The sequence below is a fragment of the Nannobrachium achirus genome (genome assembly GCF_963921795.1).
Source record: "Nannobrachium achirus genome assembly, chromosome: 2".
In the NCBI taxonomy this organism is placed as follows: domain Eukaryota; kingdom Metazoa; phylum Chordata; class Actinopteri; order Myctophiformes; family Myctophidae; genus Nannobrachium; species Nannobrachium achirus.
In genome coordinates, this window is record NC_137811.1 from 11,350,062 (window position 1) to 11,368,073 (window position 18,012).

The 18,012-nt window shown below is 44.2% G+C and overlaps 2 protein-coding genes across 2 annotated transcripts in view; both read left to right on the top strand.

The window, feature by feature from the left end:
* fam171a1 (family with sequence similarity 171 member A1) overlaps positions 1–18,012 on the top strand; it is a 293,547-nt gene that overhangs the window by 95,982 nt on the left and 179,553 nt on the right. The window lies entirely within an intron of this gene.
* nmt2 (N-myristoyltransferase 2) overlaps positions 3,945–18,012 on the top strand; it is a gene marked incomplete at both ends in the record, with an annotated part of 25,150 nt that continues 11,082 nt past the window's right edge. The window contains 5 exons of the mRNA XM_080739686.1: positions 3,945–4,054; positions 5,239–5,356; positions 9,216–9,357; positions 13,520–13,638; positions 15,482–15,573. Coding sequence (XP_080595812.1) covers positions 3,945–4,054; positions 5,239–5,356; positions 9,216–9,357; positions 13,520–13,638; positions 15,482–15,573 — 581 coding nt within the window. The remainder of the gene's footprint in view (positions 4,055–5,238; positions 5,357–9,215; positions 9,358–13,519; positions 13,639–15,481; positions 15,574–18,012) is intronic.

An 18,012-nucleotide genomic window follows, 5' to 3' on the forward strand; every position in this document is an offset into this window, starting at 1 on the left:
CCTTGTTCCTTGATTTTTTTTTATCTTAGCCTTAGAAGCTTTTCCCTGCTCTACCTCAAAAGCCCCACCTATTTGCCCTCAACCGTCATGTGGACAGAAAGCATGGCATCATTCCTAACCTAGCTCCCCTCAGCTCTGATTCTCATGAGCTGCATGGCAAACACTCCCATGGGAGAAGGTCCACACACCAGCAGCTACTGAAGAGAGACGCACGCACGCACGCACGCAGGCGCGCACACACACACACACACACACACACACACACACACACACACTTTTATTACCATACTTGAGGGGATAATAGCATTCTAGGATTCTTTAACTATTGAAAAATTGCAGATATACAAGCTCACAGCGCGGCACCGAGTGCCGCGCTGCGAGCTTGTAGATCTGCTATTTTTGAAAAATGGTGAAAATTAGAATTTTGACCCGATTCTATAAGTGTCTTTTGAATCCTTCTAAGGTTTTTGGAAAAACCCATGTTTCTGTCAGCAATCTGGCCAGCCATCGTCAAAGAAAAGGTCCTTTTCACTTAACTGGAGCTCAGCCCCAAAATGATATGCATTTGGCCACGGACCCCCATCTCAAAATATGTAGTTCCAGGGACCACCAAGCAAAATTTGAGTTACAAACGTTCACTTTGAAAATACATATATTCAAAGATTTGCACACGTTTTCACGAATTTTTCAAAAATAGCAGATCTACAAGCTCGCAGCGCGGCGCTGTGAGCTTGTATATCTGCTATTTTTCACTGGTAAAAACATTCAATAATTCTAGGCCTAAATGGGTTAAAGCCTAAGATGCGTCACAGCGTGGCAGATATTATAGACCTGTTATGTTTGGTATGCGATTGTGATGCTGGTACACAACCACGTTTAAATCGGGGCATAACTCCAGCCCCTAAACCTTACTTCTACAGTAAATTGTCTAACCCTAACCTCAACCTGAATATGTTCCTAATTGTAAAACTCTTATTTTCAACCATAAAGCATCCATTTCTCATTTGAGGACCAGTTAAATTGTCCTCTATTTCTCAAATTTGTGAAACGCTGTCACGAGTACAGTGTGGTAATACGAGTGCACACAGACGCACAACACAAACAAACGTGGCATCGATCACTTTTGATGTCAATACCACTTCTGGACTGGGTCGGTTCAGGCGGCGATCTTTGCCACGCGACTCGTGCGGCAACCTGTGTGTGAGGAAGTGTCCGCGGACGCAACTTGGTCTCCCCGATCCACATGCAACAATCCAAATAAGAGGCCGCGCAGTTAAGAATGTGATCATTTACCGTGTTGCATAGGAATGCGGCCCCGATGCAATCATTGTATGTTAAGAGTATATACTGCAGGCCATGCATTTCAATGCTCTTAGGGCTTTTTTACTGTATGTATGAATGGTGTCCTCAGTGTGTGTGTGCACGCGTGTGTGTGTGTGTGTGTGTGTGTGTGTGTGTGTGTACATGGATGTCGAAGGAAGCGTCTGGCTATCAGTTTGTTTGTATACGTAGGAGAGAAGGCATAACCTTAGGGCCGGGGCGATATTATTTCGAACTTTTGCCTCGATTACGAATTAATTATTATTTTAGACACTTCTTTTGCACTGCCCTCATAGTTCTGACAGTACAGGTGCAGCAGTTAATTTACTTTTTTTTATTTTTTTATTAGATCTACAACTATTGTAAGCTAGACGTACCATTTTCCTTATTTTTTTGCACACTGCTGTTTTACAATCTGACACAAAACAATTTGAGTCGATCAAGAGTAATTCGAATATATTCGTTCATAAATGTAAAACATACCTGTGTTAAACAAAAATAACTGGCCTCGATAAAGATATTTTAAAGTTGTTTCAACACAAATGCAGTTAATTGCCCGGCCCTAATACATTAAGAGAGAGAGTGTGTGTGTGTGTGTGTGTGTGTGTGTGTGTGCGTGTGCGTGTGCGTGCGTGCGCGCGCCTTGGTCAACATGAGCTTGTGCTGTGAATGGCATTCTCTTCTGTCTTTGTATGCTCCAAGCAACCACCAAATATGTTCTGTACACGACACGCCTTGAGTGGCTTTGCCCGGTTGCTTGCATTATATTTGAAGTCTATTATTCTGAATAAACAGCCAAACCTGGTGTTGTGTGTGTTCTTGAAGCTCCAAAAAACATACTTTCTATTTAATGGTGCAACGTTTCAGCGACGGCGTCTTAGGTCTTCATCAGGCACAATGAACTTGAAGACATTGTCAGGGTTCCCACGGTCATGAAATTCCTGGAAATATTTTGAAATTAGAAAAATCTTTTTCCAGTATTAGAAAAGTTTTGGAATTGATCAAGGGTCCTGGAAAAAATAGCTATGCATTGTCTTTGGTTATTGATTTTGTTAATACCTCTGAAATGACAAATTAAACATTGGCCAAATTGTCAAATATTAGAGGCAGAAATTGTGAAAATAGCCGATCTACATGCTCACAACGCCTCGCAACACGAGGCGTTGTTAGCATGTAGATCTGCTATTTTCACAATAGAAACGTGTTATACAAAATTCCTCAACTCTTAGTGCTCGTCAGGGTGCCGGTCCCCAGTTAAAATATGATTATTTCGGGGGTCACAGCCTGAAAAGGTTGAGAACCACTGGCATACACTACCTGTCTTTGGGCATTGCGCATAGGAGTAAGCGACTTGTTATTGAGCTGAATTATTGTTCTAGTCCTGGAAAGGTTTTGGAAAAGTTTTGGAAATTAATTGGTAAAAATGTGTGGGAACCCTGTATTGTTTTGTTAATTGCCATTTCAAACCTACCTTTCTAGTGTTAAAGAAAAAAGAAACAAAGGCAGTCTTCTTTAAAAAAATTAAAAAGCCTTTTATTATTCCTCATGAGGAAGGCTGTTCTCAGCCGAAACGTGTGTTATTCAAATATGAATTGGCCATTTGGCCACTACGTAATAAAGGCTTTAAAAATAAATAAGAGTGCCTTGATTTATTTTTGTCTTTAGCATATTTTTTCCTCTTATTTCTAACTTCCGAGTCTTTTTTCTTAATACAGAATAGTGTAATGAAACTATGATTTATTTGTATTATTTGGGGGCAGTTGGGCTAATTTATGTACAGACATCCATAATGTATGCATTTGTTTTAATTTACAAATAGGCCTACGGCAAATTAACAGCTTTACATTGTTACACTTCGATGTGGGGTCTGTGGTATATTGAGAGGGTTCAAGCAGGAGGACCCCAGCTAAATGATTTGAAATTGCAAACCAAATGGACCCTCACTGGCTTACATATCCATTAGCTCGATTTGCACATTCTGAGCTAAAATACAGGTGAGATTTAACACGGACCCATATAATAATGTGGGTGCCTCCCTGGCCTAATAGGGTCTTCAATGTTTTCAGGCCAAGGACCCCTTAGTTGAGCGAGAGAAGAAGCAGGGACCCCCACAACCTTTTCATAGATTCATAGATAGTTTCATCGTTTGACAGCACAATCATTGCTGTATTTTGGATTCATGTCAATTTCTGTTTTCAGATATTCAACCACTTGAACCGTCAATACTTTATAAACTTGAGCTTTCACTCTGTACTCTGCTCTTTTCCCCCTCTACACCAAACCTCTTGCCGAAAATAGCCGATCTACAGCTGCGAGGCCTTGAGAGCTTGTAGATCTGCTATTTTTGGCATGCGAGGGTTCAAGTAATTAATATAAAAAAGGAGAAAAAAGGTTTCTATCGCACAAAGATTTGGAGGACCCCCTGAAGTAACTCTGAGGACCCCCTGTTGAAGACCCTTGCATTAGCACTTGAAACCAAACCCAAACCCAATGTGAAACAATGCACGGGGGTTGGCCGCTGGGGGGCGTCATTTCCCCAACGCCGGCTTTGTTTTTTTCCCCCCCTTCTCCTCCATACGATCTGCCTCGCTTGCTTGTTTCTTTTATTTTTTTACATCTCCATCATGGCGGAGGACAGTGAATCTGCAGCCAGCCAGCAGAGCTTGGAGCTTGACGACCAGGACACCTGCGGGATCGACGGGGACAACGAGGAGGAGAATGAGCACATGCAGGGGTGAGCTTTAACGGGCATCCCCCCGGGTGGGCTCGGCGGGACGCGCCGGGGACCGGTGGCCCCTGGTGGGGCTTCCCAGGGCCGGCTGTGTGGAGGCTGTTGTGTCGGGGAGTGGAGGAGGAGGAGGAGCGGCTGCTTTGGTAGCGCAGTCAGTCTGCACGGCGTTGAGCCCACACCGGTGACCCGTCACATTCTGTGACCGCCGGGGGTCGCTGTTTTAACGGGTCGCCGTTTTATGACGGGGGTTTGAACATTAATTAATTTGATTATTAATTACAGGGCAAATATTGTTATGAGTTAATGAAAGATTGCATTTCCCCCCACGCTGTAAAGCTGGTCGCCACTTGCTTTACACTATTTCTTAAACTGTTCTAATTGATTGATAGATTTATTTTCTTTGATTTCTTCATAAAATCACACGTTTTTTAATTCATGATAAAAAGGCTTATGGAAATGTGTTTTCTTTTTTCTTTTGAATGCTAAAAAAAAAATAAACAACTCAAAGGGACCCATAAAAATCAGTCTGTGACCCACAAATGGGTCCCGACCCACTGTTTTGGAAACTAAGGTATGAAAACAGGCTCATGTATGAAATATGCCGAAATGGCAAAACACAGCGATGATGTGGCCCCTGCATTCGGTAGGTCACCGATCGGAGTGTAACAGCACACTAGCTTAGCAGCGTTAGCTGATACACCTCAGTACTGCACATCTCTCTGTGTGGAGCATCATGACAGACACACACACCAACCTTAGAACTAACCTCGTCCTCCACATCCCATGGCTCTGCGCTGTACAAGCTATTAGATCTTGTAGATCTGTTATTGTTGGCAAGCCACACCATCATGAGATGTGATAGAATATACATCTGCTATAACACCTATAAAAGGCTAGTTCAGCTGTCAACATGCACAGCTCCCTGTGTGTGTGTGTGTGTGTGTGTGTGTGTGTGTTTTATTTTGACACTTGCGTTGGCAACGTATGTTTTCTCACGCCAATAAAGCTCAATTGAATTGAAGTGTGTGTGTGTGTGTGTGTGTGTGTGTGTGTGTGTGTGTGTGTGTGTGTGTGTGTGTGTGTGTGTGTGTGTGTGTGTGTGTGTGTGTGTGTGTGTGTGTGTGTGTGCGTGCGTGCGTGCGTGCGTGCGTGCGTGCGTGCGTGCGTGCGTGCGTGCGTGTGTGCAGGAGTCCGGGGGGAGACTTGGGGGCCAAAAGGAAGAAAAAGAAACAGAAGAGAAAGAAAGAGAAGCCGAGCTCAGGAGGAACCAAGTCAGACTCTGCCTCTGACTCTCAGGAGATCAAGGTACACAAACACCTTCATTTGAAATACACCTGCCATCAGGGGCGTCACACCAAATTCTGGGCCCTGGGTGCAAGCATTCACTGAGGCCCCCCCCCATGAATGTTAACTATTGAAAAATAGCAGATATACAAGCTCACAGCGTGGCACCGAGTGCCGCACTGCGAGCTTGTAGATCTGCTATTTTTGTGAAATTGTGAAAATGTGTGCAAGAAACCCATGTTTCTGTGTCAGTGATGCTCAAACTTTTTCATGTGAAGGACCCCCAAAATGATATGAATTTGGCCACGGACCCCCATCTCAAAATATTTAGTTCCAGGACCCCCCAAGAAGCAAAATTTGAGTTACAAATGTTCGCTTAAAAAAATACATATTCAAAGATTTGCGCATATTTTCACGACTTTTCAAAAATAGCAGATCTACAAGCTCGCAGCGCGGCACTCGGTGCCGCGCTGTGAGCTTGTATATCTGCTATTTTTCAATAGCTAAAGTGACGCCCCTGCCTGCCATGCCGGAATGCATCCCTCCGTCTGAGGATTGACCAGTGTGTCTGTGTGTCCCACATTGATCTGTATTTATAGTCGCAGACCCCCTTCTCAAAATATTTTGTGCCAGCCAGGGACCCACATAGACCGTCCGGCAACATGGCAAGATTATTCCAGATTGTTACACTTATTGAAAAATCGAGATCAAGCTCATAGCTTGTAGATCAGCTATTTTCGAATAAAGTGTTAAATAGGTTTACAGTGGTTTAAACTAATTTACTAAATCCACTTATTTATGGAACCAAAGAATGATGAATAAAATAAAATAATGCTGTTTTAAAGAGACTCCCCGCCCAGTAGTGTGTTCTACCTGGTATGGGGGTCTACGCCGTATGCTGTGGGGGGGAAAGAAATAGAAAAAGCGTATGCCCTCGTGAACCTTTCAAAGTAGCGTTATCTGATAGCGTCTCTGTCTGGCCTGAACCTCTTAACTCCATTTTTGAGGTTAGGGTTTTTGGCATAAAAAGGGCTATTGAACACCCTTTACATCTGAGTGTTGGTTAAAATAATATTGAACCAATGGAAAGTAGTAAGAAGTGCTTGGGACAAAAAACCTCCTAACTCCACACTTTCTGCCAAACCAGCTAACTCCACCCGCCTCTTTTTTGAGCGGTGGTCCCGCCGCTCCTGTGATTCGCTTTCAAGATGTTACTGGCTGGCTGGCTGGCTGGCTGGCCGGCTGGTCGGCCGTGTATGTCTGTCGCCTGCCATACCTCTCATGACCACACACACAGACCACACACACACACACACGTTAAAGGAGGGGCGCTATTGAGCAGGGCAGGCAGACAACACTCTCTCTCTCTCTCTCTCTCTCACACACACACACACACGCGCGCTAGCAATGAGGGCGCGCGCACACACACACACACACACACACACACACACACACACACACACACGATTTAAAAAATAAGAAATCGTCAAATCGAGTTTCACTTTAATTAGGGTAATTCTTACTCATTGGAGCCTTGCAAGGGGCAAAACGTACACAGCCCGGTCCTCCTAAAGCAGGACGACAAGGTCCGACACCAAATTAATACTGATTTCTCTCTGATGTGTAATTTCTTTGATGCACATGCAGCGCACGTCAGACTGTGTGCTGTGGCAGAGCTCACCACAGCACTGCGCTCACTCGCGCTGGTACATACAGGCAGCAAACAGAACAAACGCTGCTGAGCTGGTAAACTTACTTATTGTTGTAGTTTGAAAGAAGCTTATTATGCTGTGTTACCCACCTACTGTAGTCCTACTGTCCCTATCACTGTGTTAATTTTGCGTCGGGAGACTCAGGAAGCAAAGCGCTTCGCCTCCGTTTACAATCAATCAACATCTCCGTGCATGAAGCAGTGCAGGGGCGGCCTTAGCTATTTTTTCACCCTTTTCACCAGCCTCCAAGAGCTGGCTTGTTTTGGCTGTTTTGTCACTCACTATTGATAAGGAAACACTAAGTTAACCAAGTTAACTTCTGTATGTGATTGTTGCGCAACTAAAGTTATTATTATTAGTATTATTGTTTTATTACATTTTGCTATTTGGCTATGTAAAAAAACAAAACAAATAAAACAATAATTAAAAAAAAAAATGTCCTTGCATTTTTTAAATGAAAACAACATAGTTGAAACAATGTATTATTCTTTTACCAAAAAATGGAAATCGTAATCGAAAATCGACTTTTCTGAGAAATAAATCGAGATTTTATTTTTAGGCCACATCGAACAACCCTAACACACACACACACTCAGTCAAGAGATATTTAGAGCAGCAGACCCATAAGTACTGCAACCCCCGCTGCACCCACCCAGTAATGCTGTTGCGCAGCCTCCACAACCACCGCTCACTTCACACGGGTGTGATTTTTTCATAAATATGTGCTATTGAACACCCTTTACGTCACTTTACCCTCATAGACTCCAATGCATTCTGTAAACTTCCTGTTCCCGCTTTGTCACTGTATGCCAAATAGATGTGTATGTAGAAGATATGGCCCCATGAAGTGAACGGGAGTGGTGCAACTCTCTCTGAATACAAGGCTCTGGCGCTGGCCACATGAATGGCCGCGGATCGTAGATTATAGTATGCCCTTGTGAAGCAATAAGCCACAAGAGGCATGTGGTTACCTGGTATTTTATAACGGCTGAGAGGCGTGGTGAGACACAAGGCGATGCCGAGTGTCTCCAACCCTCTCAGCCGTTATAAAATACAGGTAACCACATGCCTCGCGTGGCTTATTGCTTTTCTAAAACAGTTACAATATGGCAACATGACAAATCATAGCCATGTGCCATGTTCTATTTCACTAATAATTCACTACAAGGTCTGCAAGAAAGTTCCCATCTACAAGAAAGTAGTTCCCAGCTATTTTGCCAACAACACAGGTGCAGATAAGTGGTGCACTGTGGAAAGGTTTCATCGGACACCGGGACATGGCACACATGTAAACGAGCGTGGAAGGAGCGTTCAGTGTGAGTGACAGTTGGGAGCAAGCACAAAACCAAATGCACGCACACAGCAATTGACCAAATTCACGTTACGCAACTTCCTGGTGCTGATGTCACGGTTGAAGGGGAAACCCTTACTAAAAGCCCATAGAGTTAACACAGAAATCGCAAATTTTATGCAATTTCCGAATAGTATAGTATAAAATACGGCTAGCATGATCAAGAACACAAGATAGTAAAAAAAAAAAAATTGCTGAATGCGCGTGCGTGGGAGGGCCGTGAATAGGGTCTATAGGTTGGCTGCCAGCTGATATTCTATACAGATGAAACGGGAGATTTTTCCAAGATACGTAAATGTAACCAATAACACATTCATTGCAATCACTCTCACAAATGCCGGACAATTAGGTGTCCGGCCAGAGGTAGCGCTGGACGCAGGACAGCCTGGTCAAAACCTGGACTGTCCGCCTTAAAACGGGACAAATGGCCACCCTAGGCCACCCTAGGAGGGCCATGTGTGAAATGAGGGGTGGAGGTTGTGGTTTGGCAGCCAAGGAGTGTGTGTGTGCAAAGTTTGGCATGGATAGGGGCAACGGTGGTGAAGATATGAGTAGGGCAAAAGTTTGACGTGACGTGGCGGACAGACAGACCGATGGACGGATGGGCTGACAGCCGGTGGTGGAGGTTTTGATAGTAACTGTGACCTGACGGTCGCAATTAGAGAAATGTCAACCTTTTGAAGTCAGAGTAGCTTGAAGTCCAGTGGGAGGTTTCCAAAGTCGGTTATGATTTGGGGTGCTTATAGGCCAGGGCATCTGCAATGCTTTTTTTTTACAAAATATTCAAATTTTCTGAGACTGATCTGTCCACACGCAGAACCCAGGCCTGCCCATGCAGAAGCTCCAAGACATCCAGAGGGCCATGGAGCTGTTGTCGTGTCAGGGTCCGGCCAAGAGCATCGACGAGGCAGCCAAACACAAGTACCAGTTCTGGGACACCCAGCCGGTCCCCAAACTCAGTGAGTATACCTGCACATACACACGCGCACGCACACACACACACACACGCGCGCACGCACGCGCGCACGCACGCACGCACCTTGTCAATACAGTGGTTCTCAAACTTTTAGGCTAAAAGCACAGAATATTAGCATATTAATACATGTCATCAAGGGGCACGGTGGTGCAGTCGGTAGCGCTGTCGCTTCACAGCTAGAAGGTCCTGGGTTCGATTCCCGCCGGGGGACACTGGGGGGTGTGTTCTCTCCTCAGCATCATAGGTACCCTCAACAAACATGCAGTAATCCTGGTCTCTATACTGCCTCCCGCTGGCCAGCCGGGGCGCCTGACGGAGGGGAAAGGAACTGGTTGGTATAACGTGCTAGTTCCACGCGCTACTGTACGTCCAACCGGGAAAGCTCCCCCCTGTCAGGTGATAAGAAGCGGCGTGCTCACTCCTCATGCACTGAAGGAAGCATGAGCTCAGTTCGAGGCTCTCCCCATGTTGGCAGAAGGAGAGTAGCTCCCAGGATTACAGCTTAGGCAATTGGCACTGGGTGAAAAATGGGTTACAAAATCATGGGATATAAAAATGTAAGAAAATAAAATACATGTCATCAACAAATACAAATTAGAACTGCACACTGTCGAGGTGCCAACTTGCGCCTCGTGCACAAGTACTTGTGCGCCAGCAGAGCGCGCAATGAGTGCGCTCACCACTGGCATCACCAGGAATGCTGGTCCCTCATTGGCTGTTAATGATGACGTGGCCAGAAATGCTGGTCCCTGATTGGGCTACGGGCTTAAACAAAGAGGGACACCGACATACATACGCAGCCGAACACAGTACTTGCGCGCTCTGCTGGCGTAAGTAATGACTAGAAAAGATGCAATTCGGGGAATTGTGGAACTCAATGGACTTACTCTATAATCGTGACGTCACCGAGAATGCTGCTTTCTGATCGGCTATGTTGACCGTAACAATGAATGCTGCTTCCTGATTGGCTATGTTGGACCGTAATCATTTTTGGCCGGACTAGAACAATAGTGTGGTTGCCCTACAACCACACTTAACTATGTTTACATAGGAAAAAGGGGAAAACGGCGGCAGTGTATTTCAATAGAGAATTAATATCTTACATTCGCTATGTCCATTTGGTTCTGGCAACAATCCAACCCCCTTAATTCATCCAAATGTACCAATATTCCAAATACGTTTTTTCTTTCCTCAGCCATTTTGATGAACAATAGTGCCACCTACTGTATATGTGTGGTGACATTCTGTGTGTTTTGCAAGCAAGCAATGGTCAAGGCAGATTACATCTACACTGGAGTAATTTCAGTTGAACTTAAGTTAAACTGTAGAATAAGCTTCAATTCTGTTTTGTCAAATTGCAAGCAGCTAGCGATAATCTGTGTCTACGAGGGTCAGCCCTGCAGACCAAAATGTTGCGTTTGTATGCGCCCTAGCAGCCTGCTTCCTTTGTGTTTTTGTTGTTGTTTTTGAGCGGTGGTTACACCGTCTCCTATACGTGGCCGTGTGTGTATGCGTGTGTGTGTGCGTGTGTGCGTGTCTGTATGTAGCCTGCAGGCCTGCAGTACCTTTTATGACCACACATGTTAAGGGAGGGGCGCTGTTGTTCAGGCCAGGCCAGACCAGGCACACACACACACACACGCACGCGCGCACACACACACACACACACACACACGGGGGGGGGGGGGGTAAACCACCGCTCAGTTCACACGGGTGTGATTTTTTGTATTACTTTAGACCAGTGGTTTTCTGGCCGCGACCCCCAAAATAATCATATGTCAACTGGGGACCCCCCACCCCTACCCTGACGAGCGAGAGTTGAGGCATTGTAAACACATTTTGTATAACACAGTACTATTGTGAAAATAGCCGATCTACATGCTCGCCTTGCGAGGCATTGTGAGCAATTTCTGCATCTAATATTTGACATTTTGGCCAATGTTTAATTGGTCATTATAGAGGTATTAAAAAGTCCTTAAATTGTCACTTTGACCCACAGGTTGAGAACCACTGCTTTAGACAGACCACGCTGAGAGGGTGACCGTGTAGGAGAGACGGACAGTAGGGCGGCTGGGAGTGAGGGTGTATAGGAGGGACAAATGGTAGGAGAGCTGAGAGGGAAACAGGCTGTAGGAGAGCTGAGAGGGAGACGGCCTCGGCGAGACAAACAATTGGAAAGCTGAGAGTGAGAGAGTGTAGGAGGGACACATAGTAGGAAAGCTGAGAGTGAGAGAGTGTAGGAGGGACACATAGTAGGAAAGCTGAGAGTGAGAGAGTGTAGGAGGGACACATAGTAGGAAAGCTGAGAGTGAGAGAGTGTAGGAGGGACACATAGTAGGAAAGCTGAGAGTGAGAGAGTGTAGGAGGGACACATAGTAGGAAAGCTGAGAGTGAGAGAGTGTAGGAGGGACACATAGTAGGAAAGCTGAGAGTGAGAGAGTGTAGGAGGGACACATAGTAGGAAAGCTGAGAGTGAGAGAGTGTAGGAGGGACACATAGTAGGAAAGCTGAGAGTGAGAGAGTGTAGGAGGGACACATAGTAGGAAAGCTGAGAGTGAGAGAGTGTAGGAGGGACACATAGTAGGAAAGCTGAGAGTGAGAGAGTGTAGGAGGGACACATAGTAGGAAAGCTGAGAGATGGACAGTAGGGGTGTAAGGATACATTTTAACAACGATACGATATGCATCACGATACATGGTTAACGATACGATACATGGAGGATATTGGTTCATTCATGGTGATACGATTTGATTCAATGATTTAAAATCGATATAGTAACTATTTAGCAAAGAAATTAAATCTGTGTAAAACGTGTAACAAATCTATTATTATGGAAGTAAACGCTGTGATTATCTAGCAAATACATGGACATTATATTTCAACACATATGGACAAACCCACCTCGACATGAACACAGAGATTACACACATTTATCGATAGACCAAGAGTAGCTATATGGAATGGAAAAGTAATTAAACCCCTCTTTTTTCATTTTTCCACTTAAAATTGCCAAATACAAGGCACACATACTTAGTTTCCATATTTGCATTGCAAAACGATTCGATACCGATTACCGCATTTTAAAACAATACGATACGGTACAAAGCCAAAACGGTATGATATTTTGCTATTGCAAACGATATAGTAGATCATTGCAAATTAAAAAACGATTTTTAGATTCTATATTGTTACACCCCTAATTGACGGTGTAGGAGAGACAGACAATAGGAAAGCTGAGAGGGAGACAGTGCAGGAGAGAGTGTTGAGTGGATGCATTCCAAAGTAGCTACTCAGTGACATTCAGCTAGCAGTGGGGAGCTCACTTGAAAGCACGCTACCCAGAATGCCCCAGTGTGGTTTAGTCATACCAAAGATCCTTGAAATATCGACGAAATAGCCAATTCCCTCGCCAAATAGTACCACATGGTCCATTATTTCTGGTCTCCTCAGTGGGTGTGGTCTCCATGTGAACATCAGCTTTCAAGAAAGTCCTGTGATGTGTTTTTTGGAATCGTACGTGAGTCTTCTGTGTGGTTCTCATCCTTTTCAGGACGCGACCCACCGACACCTACCCCAAAATAATCATACCACCCTGATTAACACTTGTAGGAGTTGAGGCATTACATTTAGTTTGACTCTGTTCCATAGAAAACATTTTTTTTGCTTGCCAATACGCGACGCCAACGGCACCTTCCCGTGACCCCACTTTGGGCCGCGACCCATAGTTTGAGAACCGCTGGTCTATTTCATGGCTGTCATTTTGGATACGCCATAAAATCCAAGCAACACAGCAGGTGCTCTGAGCCTCTGATTAGACAGCGGTCTGTTATAGAGGGAAGTGGTCATTATTCAGAAATAACACGTACCGCTGAATACAGTGATTGACCAATCAGAATCAATCATTCAACCAAGCCGTGTAATACACATGTAATCTCCTGTATATGTATATGTGTGGTGACATTCTGTGTGTGTTGCAATTTGCAGCACTGGTCAAGGCAGATTACATCAACACTGGAGTCATTTCAGTGATGCTCTTATCCACAGTGTGTTAAGTTAAAGTGTAGAATAAGTGGTGACGAATCATGTTTTACTGTGTGTGTGTGCAGATGAAGTGGTGACGAGTCATGTTTTACTGTGTGTGCAGATGAAGTGGTGACGAGTCATGGTCCCATCGAGGCGGACAAGGAGAACATCAGGCAGGAGCCCTACTCCTTACCTCAGGGCTTCATGTGGGACACACTGGACCTCAGCAACGCTGACGTGGTCAGTACTGTACTCTTGGATATTAACACATCGACTGCCAACTTTGTTTTTCGACTTATGTCACCAAGTCGCTGCGATTTGCTCGCGGGAGCCCTAAAAGATGCGCACGGGTGTCCTGGATTTGGAAAAGAATCCCTTTCCACTCGCGACAATCCACTCCAAAGATAGCCACCTCCACCGCGTCTATACTGAGCCCATCGCCTTTCCCCATAAACATCATGATGGTTATTGTTCACTTTTTCCCTAAAATGCGCATGGTATCAAACATGACGCACGTGTATGGGTCATTCTGTCTGTGACATCAGTTACTGTATCTCCATACATGGAGTTCTGAGCACACTCATACAAAGCCAGACATAGGAGTCTCTGGTGACCGGCATTTTTGGGTTGAACTACTCCTTTAACATTATCATACATTATGACATGGTTAGTCCTCTGCTCTTTGATGTTAACATTATTATATTGGTCAGAAACTTCCAATCTCCATATTCCTACGTTTTGTGTTTTTTTCCCCCTCAAAGTAACACCTACTTGATTGACTACAGCGTGACACAAAAGCATCAAAAGTAGCCGATCCGCAAGCTCGAAGCGTGTTATTACGTGCTATTTTTTAATTTGAATCCTGAAAAGGAACATGTTTTTTTTTTTAAAGCTGCCAAAGGTATGGCTCCTCCATACCTCCGAAACCTGATCAACCCCTACAACCCCACCCGTTCACTCAGATCAGCCAACACAGGGATGCTGACAGAACCCTCGCTAACAACACCAGGACAAAAATCCACTCGTCCCCCAAACTGTGGAATAAACTCCCTGTCGCACTTAGAACTGCAGACTCACTCCCTAGCTTCCGCCGTGGACTGCAGACTCCACCTAAACCCATAGCACTACTGTAACACTCCCCTTCCCTCAATGACCATACATGAAGCTAGATAGCATTTTTAGGTTTTCAACGTTTTTTACTGATTAGGTGCGTGGTCTGCCTATGTTATTGTTTTTTTCTAGATCGATATTCCTATGCATTTGTTATATTGTTGTTATTGTACTGACATATTATCTTTCTTATTATAGTGATGTGTATTACCTGCTTATTGTAAGATTAAAAGCGTCTGCTAAATGCCTAAACTGTAAACTGTTTTGAACATATGAGGTTTCCACCCCGACAGACACGATATGTAGGATGTTGGCGCACATGTCGTAATGTGTAAAGTGTCAGGTGTTTGTGTGTCTCTGAGGTATGTGTTTGAGTGTTGCTAGAGGTGTGTGAGGGTTGCTACGTACGATTGAGTGCGTGTTTGTTTGCGTGTGCGTGCGTGTACACGGTGTATAGCAGGGTTCCCCAATAGGTGGCCCGCGGGCCATTTGCGGCCCGCAGGGGGCTACTGTCTGCCCCCCACCAACCCCAGTAATAATGGTGGTATAAGAGCAGCAACAACACTAGTATATCGTCATTGTTGGGTGGAAACCTTGTACCTTTGTACGTTCTTTCACAAAGTAAAGCCCTGCTTCATCATAGGAGGCCGTCGCACAAAAGTAATGAAAACAAGCACAAGCACACAACGCCTCGCACCGCAAGGCGTTGTGTGCTTGTAGATCTGCTGTTTTCACTAGTTTAAATCGTTTTTAAAATGATAAATGCAAAACGAACGGTTTTGGACATACAAGATTTTCACCCGACAACAACGATATCTGAACTGTCGTTGGAGTAGCGGGAACGCCACCGTCGCCCCCTGCAATGTTGTGGCCCTCGGCTTGGTACCCTAGACATGATTTGGCCCTTGGGGAAAACTAATCGGGGAACCCTGGTGTATAGTGACGATCCGTACCTGTGCTGTCTCTCTGCCAGCTGAAGGAGTTGTACACGCTGTTAAACGAGAACTACGTAGAAGATGACGACAACATGTTCCGCTTTGACTATTCACCCAACTTCCTCAAATGGTAAGGATCCTCATCCACCTGCCGCTTGGTCCACAACCCCTGAACCAGTGCTCGAATAGAATCAGATCAGATTAATCTTATAAAGCCTTTAACCCATTCAGGCCTAGAATTATTGAATGCTTTAACCAGTGAAAAATAGCAGATATACAAGCTCACAGCGCGGCACCGAGTGCCGCGCTGCGAGCTTGTAGATCTGCTATTTTTGAAAAAAGACATGAAAATGTTTGCAAATCTTTCAATATATGTATTTTCAAAGCGAACATTTGTAACTCAAATGTTGCTTCTGGGAGGTCCCTGGAACTAGATATTTTGAGATGGGGGGTCCGTGGCCAAGTACATATCAGTTTGGGGGTCCTTGACATGAAAAAGTTTGAGAACCACTGACATAATAGTCTCTCAAGAACAGACTAACTGAGCTCCAGTTAAGTGAAAAGGACCTTTTCTTTGACGATGGCTGGCCAGATTGCTGACATAGAAACATAGTTTTTTTTTTCTCTCAAAAAAACCTTAGAAGGATTCAAAAGACACTTATAGAATTGGGTCAAAATTCTAATTTTCATGATTTTTCAAAAATAGATCTACAAGCTCGCAGCGCGGCACTCGGTGCCACGCTGTGAGCTTGTATATCTGCTGTTTTTCAATAGTTAAAGCATAAAATAATAATACACTATAATGTGTACCCGTTCTGAATGGGTTAAACATATATATTTTTAACATTAATTATGCCTACTTATAGCCAATGAACTAGAGCAGTGGCTTTCAACCCTTTTCACATCAAGGTTCATTATTCATTGGGCATTTGAGCCACCACAGATCCAAGACTTTGTTGTTGTTGGATAAGATTTTGTCCACAATTCCACACTTTATAGATACTAGCAGGGGCGTCACAAGGGGTAGGAAAGTGGGACTGAGTTACTGGGGCCCAAGGTGGAGGGGCACTAATAACTTTATCTATTTTTGAAAAGTTGTGAAAATGTGTGAAAATCTTTGAATATGTAATTTTTAAGCGAACATTTCTAACTCAAATTTTGTCCCTGGAACTAAATATTTTGAGATCGGGGTCCGTGGCCAAATACATATCATCTTAGGGGTCCTTGACATAGGTTTCTTGCACACATTTTCACGATTTTTCAAAAAATAGCAGATCTGCAAGCTCGCAGCGCGGCACTCGGTGCCGCGCTGTGAGCTTGTATATCTGCTATTTTTCAATAGTTAACATTCATGGGGGGCCCGCAGTGAACCCTTGTACCCGGGGCCCAGAATTTGGTGTGACGCCCCTGGATACTAGTCCTGTGCCCGGGGGTGTGCAATGAGGGATTGAATGTAGGAGTCTCAGAAGTAATGTTGGAGAACCCAGACCGGTGCCAGTTGGGCAGAACAGTCACCATCAATGTCCAGTTGTGCAATACCTGTTGTATCTGTCTCGTCTGGCTGGCACTCTCTTATGCCCACAAATAGGGCTGTCACAATTATTACATAATCGTCTAATCGTGATTATTTGACATTATCGCAATTATTTTGTCATAATCGTCATAATCGTGAATGTTGAAAAATGTCCAAAATAGTGGAAATAGCAGATCTACAAGCTCACAACGCGTCGCATCGCGACGCGTTGTGTGCTTGTAGATCGGCTATTTCGACTATGAAAGTTATTTTTTAAGTAGTAAGTTGTCAAATATGTCAGTAATTTCTTTGTATATTTAGGTTATGTGTCATATCTACCATGTACAACTTCAAAGCCTAAAAGCCGAACAGAAATGTAATTATCAACGACAAAAACACAATTAAATCGTTAATCGCCAATTATTTGAGTGACAATTAATCGTCATGTAAAATGTCATATCGTGACAGCCCTATATACTGTATGGTGTTCCGTGTCCAAGCCGGTCTATGATCATGGTGACATCCACAATTGGTAACAGCCGCTTGCTGAAACAATGCCCAAATTTGGAGATGCTGACATCACTGATACTACACAGTGTCGCCACCATGGTTACAGGCGCATGCTGAAACAATGGCTGTTACCATGGCGGAGACATGGTCAGACGGAGAGACATACGCTAAAATTAATAGTTCGATAGGACTAATAATGGCTCAATCAAAATATCAATTCCTATGCATTCTGTAACTGTGTAGACTTCTTGTAAATTAATTAATGAAGGCTTTTAACTCTTGAGAGCGTAAGATGATCATTTTACACTCTCAAGGGTTAAAGATCTATAAGGGTCCATTTGGTTACCAACTCTCCATCATTTATAGTCCAGTAAATCTAGGGAAAAAACATTCCTTGGGCTAAAAATGGCCCCAGAAAATGATGGTTTAGTGATGAAAAGTGATGAGTCATCAAAAAAATCATCTTTTGTTGGCGTTTTCTGGGGCCAATGAATGTTTTTTGTGCAAAACAAATGTTTGCAATGGATTCAGCATCATGACAAACCC